General features: G+C 36.2%; 1 protein-coding gene across 1 annotated transcript; it reads right to left on the bottom strand.

The window, feature by feature from the left end:
• Nucleotides 1-10,839: 10,839 nt before the first annotated feature.
• LOC114940727 (uncharacterized) lies at nucleotides 10,840-12,558 on the bottom strand. The gene has a single exon (XM_029315474.2). The coding sequence runs from the start codon at nucleotides 12,273-12,275 to the stop codon at nucleotides 11,031-11,033; it is 1,245 nt and encodes a 414-aa protein (XP_029171307.2). The 5' UTR covers nucleotides 12,276-12,558; the 3' UTR covers nucleotides 10,840-11,030.
• Nucleotides 12,559-13,943: the final 1,385 nt, after the last annotated feature.

The following is a 13,943-nucleotide window of genomic DNA, read 5'->3' as shown; positions in this document are numbered from 1 at the left end:
GTTTGCTCACTTATTCGCCTCGCAGTTAATGTACAGAAGTCATGTTACTCATATTGCACCATTCACGAACACCGCGTCAATGATGCAAGTTATTGCTTAAACGTGCCACGGCTATAATCCTTCGTCTCTTTCATTATCGACTTTTTGCAAATCGAACGAAGCGAAGCTAATTATTCCACTGTGCAACTACAATTTTTCATACATTTGTTTCGACACAATGTCTTCTTTTGCAGTTTGTTTCGTCAATCATCGATTGACCGTAATCTTACAAGTGAGTGTAGTCTATTCCTCTATGATATGCGCTGCGTTTGAACGAGACACTTTAACTGAACTGTTCCCCCACATATTACTGCAAATTTACGCGGTAAGTGGACATTTGTTCACTTTATCGTTGCTGAAGATTGACAATCAAACACTGATTTTCTACGTAATATTTATGTGACATGAATATTTCAAGGACAAGAAGATTATCGATTAATTTCTAAAAATTACGATGCATAAACACATAAAACGATTTAAATTAAAGGGTTGTTCTCGTTGCGAAGATATATTTAACATTTATATATTTTAAGACAAACAGCATGTCAACTTACAACTTTGACAAATCGGAGAAGAGAAAAGAGTCAGATGACATATTTAAAATTTTTATATATAATATTATAATTTAAAAATATTGTAAAAAAATTTTTAAAGGATCTAGCGTTCCATACATTTTCTATGTTCCTTAATTTGAACAGTGTTTCGCACAAAGGCAGGATGTTGTAAAAGAGTTGTCATTAATAGTCGACACGAGTTGTTCAAAATTTGAAACCATCGAAATAATGTGATTACTTTTATAACATCTGCCAATTGAAACTAGAATCACCGAAGATTACCTCCTATCTAATAACTACATTTTCGGAGTATTTCTCATAGTTTTTGAAAATTAATTAGCACACATTTAAAAAATCACGTGTTACGTTAACACATAGTTGACATCACCGAGAGCTCATCCGGTTTCACAATATCATTAAAATAAAAAGCATATCGAATTATTGTAATTGAAGGGAATCTCAAGACACAGAAAATTTGTCAAATATTTAAATATCTCTACAACAATCATTAGTTTTTGTTCCACCGACTATTTATCGCATAACAAATGATTATGCAAAAATCTTTTTTATGCGTAGATTGTTATAAAAGATTGGATAAGAGATTGCGAGAGCGGAGATATATAGCATTAGGAGGAGCGACAAAAAAATCATATGTAGTGGGTGGCACGCGCCCGATGCCGTAACTTTAATACAAACGCTTAACAGGCTCGGTGTAATGTGAGACACACCGGAAGGGACGTCAGCCGAGTGTCACTCAGTCATTCAGCCGGCTCCGCTCTCTCGTTTCGTGGCTAACTCTTCTCTTTCTCTCTCTTTATCTATCTAGTTATCACATCATCTATCTATCTCTTTCTCGATAAAGTACTAAATGTATGAATGCACGAGCATGCATACGCACGCGCATTCTCATTGCATGAGAGAGGAAACCGAAGTATATCAGAGAAAGAGAGAAAGGACACAAGTCCTATTTCCATAATATTAATTTAACCTCTTGCTCTCTTTTTTTACCTCTTGTTGAATATGTAAATAATTATGATTTGTGACGACATATTTGTGTTAGAGCTAAAAAAATACTCTATTTAAATTAAATTTTTATAATGTTAAGGTTGAATGAAATCTAGCCGCAAAATAAAAAATATCTAAAATGAATCCATTGTATGCATATTCTGACTTGTATAATCGCATATGTAAATTTAACTGTATGAATCTCTGATTACCAGTATTAACGAGAAATTGAAACTTTATCGAGGTGATATACATAGGTATACTTGAAGATCACGAGATTAGAATAGCAGCTTCACTAGTTTAAATGATCATTTGTATTGTTAAGTACGAAGGGAAGAAAAGGATGGGAAGAAACGGTACAAAGACATGAGCCTTGATTATACTTTAATTCGCTTTCTATCTCTCTCATTTCTCCACGGTCTATTCTGCCCACGAAACGAGTCGTCTGATGTTTAAGCAGGAAGTGCACTCTGAGGGAACCAGTCTCGGCTTTCATTGGCGAGAAAATTTTTGATCGAGTCGTTGGTTACATTTAAATATATAGTCTGTTATGATACTTTTAAAGGAAGTATACGCATCAAACAGGCAAGACTATGGATGCTGCAAATTGATTGCAGTGAAAATGCTTTTTGTTTCATCATAGAGTCTCTGCTAGATGTATTTAATCATTGGTTTCGCATCTAATTGTTGAATATGTTACTTTTTAATAACTACATTTGTTGACATTAAAACGATAAAAATTACACAAATGAGAAAAATGATATATCTTCAAAGAAAAAATCTAGGATGGAAACGACATTGAATGTTAACGCCTGTGTTTATGCCCTCACCAAGAAGAACGGAAGCCATTCGTTGGGCAAAGAACTCTATGTTGATCTATTGCGCCAACCAATTAACTTTACCCGTTTGTCTTTGTAAGGTTTCTAAGGCAGCCGACCCGCCAAAGTTTGATTCTAGTTGTTTGTCAACTCCGCACAATAACAAGACCATCAATCACCATAGGGATCAAGATCAGTTGGTGATCGATCGTTGATTTGCCTATTGTACTCTCTGTCCCGTTTTATACTACGTAACATCAATTTTGCAATTTTGAAATTATTCGTATGTCTTACATGAATGTACAGATATCAACAATTCAATATTATAATATAATTATTTAAAAATTAAAGTCATTAAGAAAAAGTAATGTAATCCTAATGTGAAAAAGAGATGATAAAAAGAATACAGTAGAAATTTTTATAAATTAGAGTCCAGTTTGAAAATCTAATTAAGATGCCAAGGGATATAACTGAGAGCGCTCTAGGTGTCGTTTAAATCTCCTAGCAATTTTCTTTCGATCGCGAACGGTGGCCGCGTGCAACATTTCTGCGGGAATTCCCAAGAAACAATTATTCGCCTAAACGAAGTTAATTGAAGCCATTCAAGATCATGGTGAGCAAGTCGGTGTCGGCTGATGCGACGTACTAGAAGACGAGCGCGGGCCGTAAACGGCGTTTCGCCGAGTTTACTCGCCGTAAATGAGTGACCATCGCGTACGCCGGACTTGTAATAAAGTTGAATGAAGCATGTACGACGCGTATATTTTTCTCCTCTTACGTGCTCGAATCGCGCCTTATTCAACACGATATATTTCCAGTCGTTCTTTTCCCTATTTCTCTCCGGCTTTTATTCCACACGTTTAATTATTTTCTAGGTACAATTTCCTACATGTTCGATTGTCACAAATTAAAACACAAATCTCAAATAAAATGCATAAAATTGCTCACTTTTATAAAAATCCTCTCTTATAAGAATCAAGTTTGATTTAGAAGTTTGTTGTTTATAAAATTCTATTTTTACAAAAATTATATATAAATTTTTAATTGTTAATTTATTTTTGAATATTAAAATTTTTTATTTAGTTTAATTTTTCTGATTTAAAATTTAATTTAATATTCCTCAATTATTCTCAACCTTCTTCTCACAACAATCTGTCGTAATTTTATATATAAATATATTTCTTTTTTTTTGTCTTTATCCTTTTATTTATCACGCGCAATAGATGTTCAAGCGGCCATCGTTGATCGTTAATCCTCTCTCAATACATTTTTCATCTCCTTCGTCTTTCTCTCCCTCCGACGCGTTTACTCTTATGCTCTCTCCGCCGCCGTTTTTCTCTCGGTTGCTTCTCCATATAACGCGTCTTGCTTGCATCTTCGTGTCGAGCGGCCGCGACTGCTCATTCATTCATCCATTCGACGAGCCTTCATTCATTCATTCGTTTAACACTTTTGTGCCACGCGGAGATACGGGTCTTCTGTCGCAGCGCTATACGCGCTTGGGAACCTCTTTAACTGTTTTGTATAACATGATTAGTCTGGATACGTATCTCGGTTTCCCGCCGACGCCGACGAAGGATAGAATGTGGCTTAACTTCCCATTGTATGATTCGTTTCTTGATATTAAAATATATACACAATCCTTGAATTCTAGGCTAAATTAACAAAGAATCTCGGGTCTTCTTTCAAGTGAATCGTCTAATATTAGAGTACAGAAAATTACGAAACGTTTGAAAAATTCTTCTGTATCAAAGATATATTTATCCCTACAATCATTGAGATAAATATAAATTTCTAAAAACACTGGAATAAAAATGTGTCATAATGCAATGATAATAAAGTCAGACAGTGTAGACAGTAAAATCTACAAAATGATTCATCGGAAACAACTTGACTACTATTAAGCTGGTTTAGTTATTTTCAAGAAGGCTAAATCAATATGCTGCTTTCGCAGGAGTTATCTTACAATAGCCAAATGATTAAATATTAATGTATACTTGGACATTGATTCATATTATGACGTACGATCTTAAAGCACAGCATGAAGACAGCAAGTTATAATAGTAGTTGGTCGATATGTAGGCATACATTTAAATATTACATGACATTATGTAGTGTCACATGAGTTTATAAATATACAATATATACAGTTAGACAAACCTTTTTGTTTTTCTTTCATTTACGCGTGAAATTTACTGTTATTTCACAAAATCTTAAATTGACATCTGTCGCAGCATTGTTTCAAATTAAAACATTTTGGCTACGCACAATTTATCTTTCTTCGTAAGTGCGCTTTAATGAAGCTCGAAATCTGTCATTATTTAAGTCCTCGTGTTTTAAATGTTCCTGCGTCACATTTTTACTACGCGTGTACACGAATTTCTTTTTCTTATTCCTTGAACCGTGAAATTATACATTTCATTTACACATCGTGTTGCTCATCGTCTTCGTACGAAATGGATTGCGAACACTTACGATGATTCGGTTCAGAGACGCGTAGGTGTTTCCGCGAATAAAGAGCGAGCACGGTCGAAAGCCCGCAAAGTAGTTCAAGCCAAGAAGAGCCAATAGCGAGCGCGTAATCATTGGCAATAATATGCGTGCGGAGGTGGTGAAACAGCATACACGCATCGCCTTAACTCTTCTTCCGCGCTCAAATAAATTAAACGAGTTATCGCGCGCGCGACAAGTATAGACGCGGTGTTACTTACATAGGTACGGCGCGGCCTTACGTCATACGCGCGTGCCCGGGAGAAGAGGACTACAACTCTCCATCCTTGAATCTTACTCGAAATTAGCCGCAATCAAAGTGCCACGTCAACATCCCTTCTTCGCCCTCCGCTCAACGACGACGACGCTTCTTCTCATTGTCTTCTCGTTCGCGGTCGGGGAAATTGGCGCGACTTCCGCCGCGAATCATCAGCGCGATGATGATGAATTCGGTGAGTCAGCGCGGATTGAGCCGCGCTCGAGGAAAGTTTGGTCAGTGTGCTACTGAAATTATGTTTGCTCGATCGTGATTGTTTCAAAAGCAAAAGGAAAAGAAAATCTTTCAATCAAACCGCAAATAACGTCACAATGTTTACCTCTCTCTCACCACAATTTAATTATTTGTAAACTATTGTGTAAAATGCGTAACAGGTCAAGATTGTAGGTATTATATATTGATACGTAAATGTTTATTTATCGATATAAAATAGATGATTTTAATTGAAAAAGCCGTTTATGCTAGATGTGATCCAGTAATAATTTCGAAGATGACACCGCGATGGTGTCAATGACACAATTAGGTATTGATTTTATACGCGTGCATATAGGTATGAATATAAAAAAAAATATATAAAGGAGCACTTATAAATGTATACGCAAATATCGAAATTTTAATCCGTGTGTAATCTTACCCGTCGTGGGACGGTATAATCGCTCGGAAATCTTTGCGATATAACTGGCGTGCAACGACTGCGAAGCGTGTTTAGTGAAGACCGCAGATCGACCACCATTACGTTCGAAATGCATCCCCATAGGCTAGAAACTGGTCTCGCCCCCGGAATTCGTTTTCTGCACGAGGGTGAGCCTTGTATATCGCAACGAAACCAGTCTTCCCTCTTCTTGAACATCGACATCGGTGTCTGCTTCGAACGACATATCTACCCCACCATGGGTATAAAGCGATGAAAATAATATAACGCACCGCCACCGAAATCTATTGACACGTCACCCCACGTGCACGCACACGCACGTATGTTTCCTCCATTCACAGCTACATATGTGTGCGCACGAGAGAAACGAGAGTCGCGACTGGTTGTCGAGATCGAGATGTTGGAGAACCCCTCTGTAAATAGGCAAGATGGCGATGTCAAAATAACCGTAGGTAAGCCATGAGGTGGTCCAGATTTCTATTTCGACATACGATGAATTTTAAGAGTAACGAGAGCTCACGTCAAAAAGGATCTCTTTTTGAATTATGCATTTTTTTGTTGTACCATTATACAGACACATGAAACGTTCGTTTAAAGAATAGGCGTTTACGACACTTGAAGATTTCTTCAAATTTTCTTTTTCATATTTATAATGTTTTTATTAAATAATGCAATTTAATATTAAAAATTTTATACTTCAACATTTTTTCTAATACTTTAAAAAGAAAAGAAGGAGCAAATAGTTTGCTACCATCTAATTATTATTGCAATATTATGAATCATTTTTATATTAATATAAAAGCAAATAGAATATAAATGTATGAATAATAAATAAAAATAATGTTTGAGTTAACATTGTGAAATAACATAGTAGATATAATACTATAACGATACACGAGCCAGATATTAAACACACACATAGTTGGATTCAAATAGTGCCACGAGGGCATTGAAAGACCACGCGTCGACTAGTGCGGGCGCATTTGCGAATAACGCTGACGACATCGACAATAATGTAATCGCGCAAAGTAATTCAGCCAGTTACAGACTACTTACTAAAATGCTAGAAATACTTATAAATTTTACGCGCTTTGCACATATAATGTCGTCTCACGGAGAAAACTACGCGTAAAAATCTATTTATGCCAAAATCTTGAAATTTAATCTCATTTGAGATTTAAAAATATCAATTTGTATATTTAATATTACATTTGATTTTATTTTTAGTAAGATGTCTTTTCAAATAATAAAAAAAATATAACCAGTTTTATATTACTTATTCATCTATTAAAAAATAATTAATAAGAAAACAAGAGATCTGCGATAAATAGAAAAAAATATCGATAACATCAAAGAAAAAGATTATTTTTATTATTGCGCGTGCAAATTTAATATTATGATATATATATATATATATATATATATATATATATATATACATATACATATGTTGCATACTTTGTACTAATTGCAAATATATTTTCAAGTTGAATAATTGTTATCTCATTTTACAAGTAGATTCCAAAAATGCGAAAAAATTAAAAAGTTATTTTAAATGAATCTTCTTTTATCTGCGATATGTCACAATCGTTTCTTAATTATTTAAATTCAATAGAAAATGAAAATATATAAGATATATATGTGCATTTCAACACTAATAAAATATTCGATATAAAAATAAGTCAGAATAAAAATCAACATATAAACGAGAAATTGATATTCTATCAAATATTCTTGGCAAATTGATATGCAAACTTACGTGTATATATACTTATATTCGTTCTTTATATGATGTTTATCGACCGCCTTCATCTATCATGTACATAATGTTCAAAACTCTTTAAAAGAGCGTGTCACGATACAAACGACATCATCGTTCTCGCGCATTGCGTAGAGACCAACACTTATAACGACAGTGAACAACACCTATTTCTCGACACGTAGAGAAGCAACACAACATGCATGCCATAGACAACTTGCCACTTGTAGCAATTGACCACGCAAGTATTTACCGTCCCCTTCGGGCTACGTGACGCTATGCAATGTGATTTCGCCTTACTTCGGACATGTTACGTTTGTTCATTTATTCTTTTATTTTCAATTGTAACTACTTGCAACGTGATTCTCAATATACAACTATTTAACCCATCGCGTTTTGTGTAACGAATAAAATTGACATTATGCGAAAGTATTGACATAAAAATGATTTTTCAATGATTCAAGTTGACTTTTCTTGATAATTTTATAAGAATTCTGACATATGTATAAATTATAGAAGTCCTTACCATAATATAGTCTTGCTATCATATTTAAAAGTAATTTGAATATTTAATGAACAATTCTAATGTAATTTATGTTACGTTTATTAAATACGATGATGTAATTTACTAGTCGTTAATACGCGACGTAAACTTTACACTCTTTGACAGAGGGGTTATCTAAATTTCTGTACGTATCATATAGAGAGATAATGTCTGTTTGATTGGAAAAATAGAGGATTAAGAGGGTTAACAAGATTCGCGTACCAGACAAAACCGCCGCGTTAGCCACTCAAAGGTATAAAGATGCTGAGCACGTCTGGTGATGGGCAGGCCGCGCGGGTCACAATCCCATCTGCCGATCCTAACCGGTCTCTTTCCCTCTCATTCTCTTCGGCCCTTCGGACGTCTAAACTCCTGCTGGACAAGCGCGCGCCATTATCTTATTTACGCCTCATTGTCTCAATGTATCATACTAATATCGCGCCTGCCTCGTACCGACCGACAACACGCTCCTGAATGCGTATGCACGTGAATGCGTCGCACGTTACTATGAGGAATGTTTACAAAAACCGTCCCTTTTGGAATTTTAATCAAACTTGCTGAGCTCTCGCAGAGAGCAAACTAAGGTGTAATTTCGATATGTTCTTTTACATCTCCTGGCATTTAAATTCGAAGGTCGATATCATCTCTCAAACTGTCATCCGATAAGTCCTTTTTTCCTAATTTTCAAAAATATTTTCTTGTCATGCACATATATTTAAAATTACAAAATGTTTAGATAAGAGATATGTCTGTATTGCTTTGTTGTGATAATCTTGTCTAATCTCTTTGTGTAAAATGGTCTATCGAGAAAGACGATTTTTTTTGTTTCTTTCCCTTTTTTATGGATATCTTCTAAAAAAGAGCTAAAAGATGAATTTATGTTTGTGGATTCCGTCCTTTCATTCTTGTTAAGAACATAAAATAGCAAAGTGAAAAGCCAAGAAATAAGTTGTGAATAAGAAGGTCAAAATATGGTTTATGGTTATATTGCCGCACTAAAGCTATTGTGTGTGTGCAACGGTAATCTTGTTTAATTTTTAATTCTAAATGTTGCACCATTAGTACTTCGTCCTCAGCAAATAGACCTTCTGTTTTGACAGTCGGTGGGTTCTGCCTATTAATTTTATGAGCGGTTATAACACGCAAGGCCTTTCTTAATTCCAAACAGAGAAATCTGTTTGATTTAATCTGATTTTATTTACTATTCTTCTACAAAAAGAACATTATTAGATATAGAAAGTAAATACTAATAAGTAACAGTCATAAAGAAATTGTTATTGTAAATATTTGAGAAATATTGATTGATATATAGTGATTTGAATAGATGCAATCTTGAAATTAAATACAAGTAAAATATAAAAAGATAAAAATATCGTACAATAGTACAAAGTTAAATATATAGTACAAAGATAAATATATCGTACAATATATTGATACGTTTACTCGAAAAACAGACATTTTCTTTAATTTCATATAAATTACAATATAATATTGGCAATATATTTTTTCATGGAGAAATGTGAGGTAGTTATTAATTAAGACAAAAAATTTTTTAAAAAAGTCTCCGACATTTATTTTAATGTTATACATGTGTCTCTCGCACGCATTTATTTTTATCGATTCAGCTCTCTATATACAGATATAATATATTTATAATATCTTTAGCAACAATTTTCTATCTATGTACATACACATCTTGTAATAAGAAGCCACGAATGACTACCTATAAATTTAACTATGTACAATTATCGATTAATTGATACTGTACACAAATACAGTCCGTCAATAAGAGATCATAAGTTAAAATTCTATTTACGCAACTATTTATACCATTTTTTCTGTATACTATTCTTCTATGTATACATATGAAAGGAATTGCTGTAAAAAATTCAAATGTCATATTTTTATGAACTTTCGCCAGCAATACCGTATGTAATTGAACGTTGTGTAAAGCGTGTGTTAATTTAATATTATATTTACAAGGAAAGCAATATCGTGTATACTTAAGATGTGTATATATGTACAGAAATGTACGACCGAGTAAAATACAAATTGACTGCAATTAATTATATATTTACAAGTATACCTATTACAATTACTGATTACACTCCTATTGGAAATACTGGAATTCTTAATAAAGATTTCATCTTATTGCGTGTATACAGGTGCTATCTAATGCCAATCAATCTCGATAAATAAATTTTTTCACATATCATGACTGCTAAATTCGCATTGTCAATAATATAAAAATAAATTAAAAAATCTCCAAGAGATAAATTTAGTCCAGCTAAATTTTTCTTAAATTTTCTTTGGCTATACATTTATAAAAGATGTAAAAAACTATGAAGTCACCAGATGATAATTAAAAAATGGTAGTAATTTAATTAACCAACTCTGGCAAATTAAGTGATCTTTATTCAATATTCACGACGTTTCGGTCATGGGCTTCGGCCCTTATGTGCTAAAACACAACTTTTTTATCAAGTGCTAAAACACAACTTTTTTTTAAAAACCTTAATTTTTGATCTTAGAATGTGACAAGATATAATAAAACGATAATGTGAAATAATTAACTATTAATAGTTAATTGTTTCACATTATCGTTTTATTATATCTTGTCACATTCTAAGATCAAAAATTAAGGTTTTTTAAAAAAAGTTGTGTTTTAGCACTTGATAAGGGCCGAAACTCATGGCCGAAACATCGTGAATATTGAATAAAGATCACTTAATTTGCCAGAGTTGGTTGATTAAATTACTACCATTCTATACATTTATATTATTATAAAAATTTAATCTGACAAACATAACGCTAATTTGACATGCAAAGCAAAACTATATGCTGCGCTTCCCGGGGGGGATGGTCATTTCTGAAAAAGTCTCGAATTGCGATTCAGCTTTGTCGGCCGGTGAGGACCGTGATGGGCTTTAAAATAATCTGCTGCGCATTGTGAGTAAGTGGTCTTGGCGGTTGGACGGAGTTACAGATGGTAACCGGCGGCGAATGCGGAGCCATCGGCTCCGGGCTACTTCCGGGCGAAGCCGTGCTAGAGGCAGGCTGACTTAGAACCGGCGTTTGACTGAGATGATACCTAGGTTGTTGATTGAACACCGCTGCCTGATGCTGATGCGCCGCAATAGATCTCAGGGTGGTGTAGAAGTCCTGATAAGGATTCCCTGGTGGCGGGAGTCCGGACGCCGCAATACTGGGATAACCCGTAGGTGCTTGCAGCAGCCTTTCTACGGAGAACGCTCCGTGAGCCGCCGGAGGTGCCGCCGTCGCTGGAAGAGGCTGCGGTTTGCAGGGCAAACCTGCGGCCGACGCAGTTGCCGCTCCAGGCAACAGACTAGCTGGATATCCAGCCGGAGTTGTATAAGAACCGGTCACCGGAGGATATCCGACGGCACGATGGAGACACGGCAGAGTATAGAGCGACGCCGGCCACCCTGGAGGTGGATAAGGCGCCGAATAAAGTCCATTAAGCACTACACTCCTCTTGAAGGCTGCCAGTCGAGACCTGGAAGCCGCCGTAGTCCTGCGTCGGAGTTTCCCCGTGGTACCCCCGATAAACACGTCCTCGGAACTTGGATCTAACATCCAGTAGTTACCCTTTCCCGGATCGTCATAGTGACGGGGCACTTTGACGAAACATTTGTTGAGCGACAAATTATGTCGAATAGAATTCTGCCAACCCTGTTTGTTATTCTCATAGTAGGGAAAATGACGCATTATGTACTCGTAGATGCCATTCAAGGTAAGTCGTTTATCAGGACTTTGTCGAATGGCCATCATGATCAACGCGTTGTAACTGTATGGTGGTTTCTCCGCCTTCTTCTTGTCTTCCGTTTGCTCCTTCGAATCTTTTTCATTTGGACTGGAGGACGTTGTATTAGTAGAACAATCCAAAGGCGGCGTTTCCGTACCATTAACGTCACCAGTAACGTCAAGATCGCTGTCGCTATCATCAACGTGACCGGTATCGGAAGAATCCGAATGACTCACCGACGGCGCGGGTGTCCCGGCGCAAGCTTCGGGTATGATATGACGAATAGATAGAAAATTGCTCTTCGGAGCAGCCCGTGGCAGCGGTGAAGCTGTCACGGTGTGCTGCTCGCCTGAACTTTCCATATTCACCATAATTCGAATACGCTATTCACCAGGCAATTACGTCGTATCGCGCGCGCACATCCATAGGATCACCGTGTCTTTAGATGCGCGAAATATTTACCCTCATGTTCTATACTCGATTATGACATCGAACATTTCGTTTACCTCGTACAATTGCACACCACACTAGGTTTCTCGCGCCACCGTTAGGCTCGTTTGTTCCCCACGTTCGCCCTTTACCGTTGTAACGAACTGTTGTGAACTGAACACCCGTTCAGCAGCACGTCTACCTTCGTTCTGATCGTATCCCCGCCACGAGTTCTACTTATATACCTCGGGTTCGGATACGCCTACCAGTAACGGCATGACATGCCTTGAGGGGCTCGCTGACCAATCATGGTGGTAGTACACCAGCAACGAACGCATTGTGTCGCTGGACCCCACCACGGTGTTTGCGTCCAATGTTTGACAGCAAACAATGCAAGCGGTGCGGAGCCACGATGAAGGCAGGGATTTCGAAGGTGCTAGCAAGGCGCAAGCGAACCTAGAGCGACCGCGCAACATAGTGGGGAGCGCAGCCGCAACTAAACGTGTATCCCTGCGTATGCAAACAAATTCAACGCGTTACATTCAAGTTCTTTACGCCCTTCCACGGGATTGGTACGTTCTTGCACGCCGTGAAGCAGGGCTACAGGATCAGCACGGGAGGAGAAATGAATAAAATCGGCGCGATTGTGTGTGCGTATGTGCGCGCGCGCACGCATATGTGTGTGTATGTGTTTTTATCTTTCTCTTCGACGGGCGAAACGTTCAATTTTCATTGCACGGCCGAATATGGGGATCTACTTGTTGTAGAACGTCGGCCGCCGCACACCTGGTGCATTGACTCGATGCACATTTCGATCGAAATGCGGTAACGAAATTACCGTAGAATTTCGAAATCACGAAATCAACACAATTCTCACAAGTTTGCGAGACGTCTAAGCTATTAAATTGTTATTATATTATTACATGTATAACATTTTGCATATCGTGACAAGAGTAAGAGAGAATAAGAACGCATTGCAAATGCATCAGAATCAATTCTGAAATGCACATTATCAGAATAAACGTGCGATTGCATCCATAGTGTACCTTTATTCCAATGGATGAAATAGATAATTGATGAGGCAATTTATTAAATATGTATCTTTTAAAATTCACAAAACAAGGTCTAATGATTGCATGATCGAGTAGTTAATAAAGAGATATTTTCTTTTATAGAGGCATAAAGTTACATTGCTTTGACATAGAAAAATTGATCCAGAAATCGTCAAAACAACTTACAAATCAAGTTGAATAAATTGCTGACAAACATTATTTTAGCCTTATTATATTTTAATAAAATTAAAATAAAAATAAACAAACTTGAAAATAAACAAAAAAGATATCTGTGTGATTTGGTGGTCTTTGTACCCATTTGTGTATGTGTGTGGTACGAATATAGGATCTGAATAAAAACTTTTCGAAAAAGGCTGTTTTCCATTGATTCAGTTATTTTCGTTATTGCTCAAATTTTGTCGGTATTTCTTTAACACTGATTTTATAAATAAAAAAAACATATTTTTCTATCTCTTCGATTTTTCCGATGCATATAGATTACATTTGTTATTTATTACTATATTAAAACCAGATCATAAAATATTACTTTTCATATAA

This window comes from Nylanderia fulva, unplaced genomic scaffold (assembly GCF_048542155.1).
Source record: "Nylanderia fulva isolate GAGA-0341 unplaced genomic scaffold, ASM4854215v1 Scaffold25, whole genome shotgun sequence".
Classification (NCBI taxonomy): domain Eukaryota; kingdom Metazoa; phylum Arthropoda; class Insecta; order Hymenoptera; family Formicidae; genus Nylanderia; species Nylanderia fulva.
Note: the sequence above shows the minus strand (reverse complement) of the source record. Positions and strands in the feature narration are given on the sequence as shown.

Excerpts from the sequence above, each read along its gene's own strand:
- LOC114940727 (XM_029315474.2), bottom strand. The coding sequence starts at position 12,275 with ATGGTGAATATGGAAAGTTCAGGCGAGCAGCACACCGTGACAGCTTCA.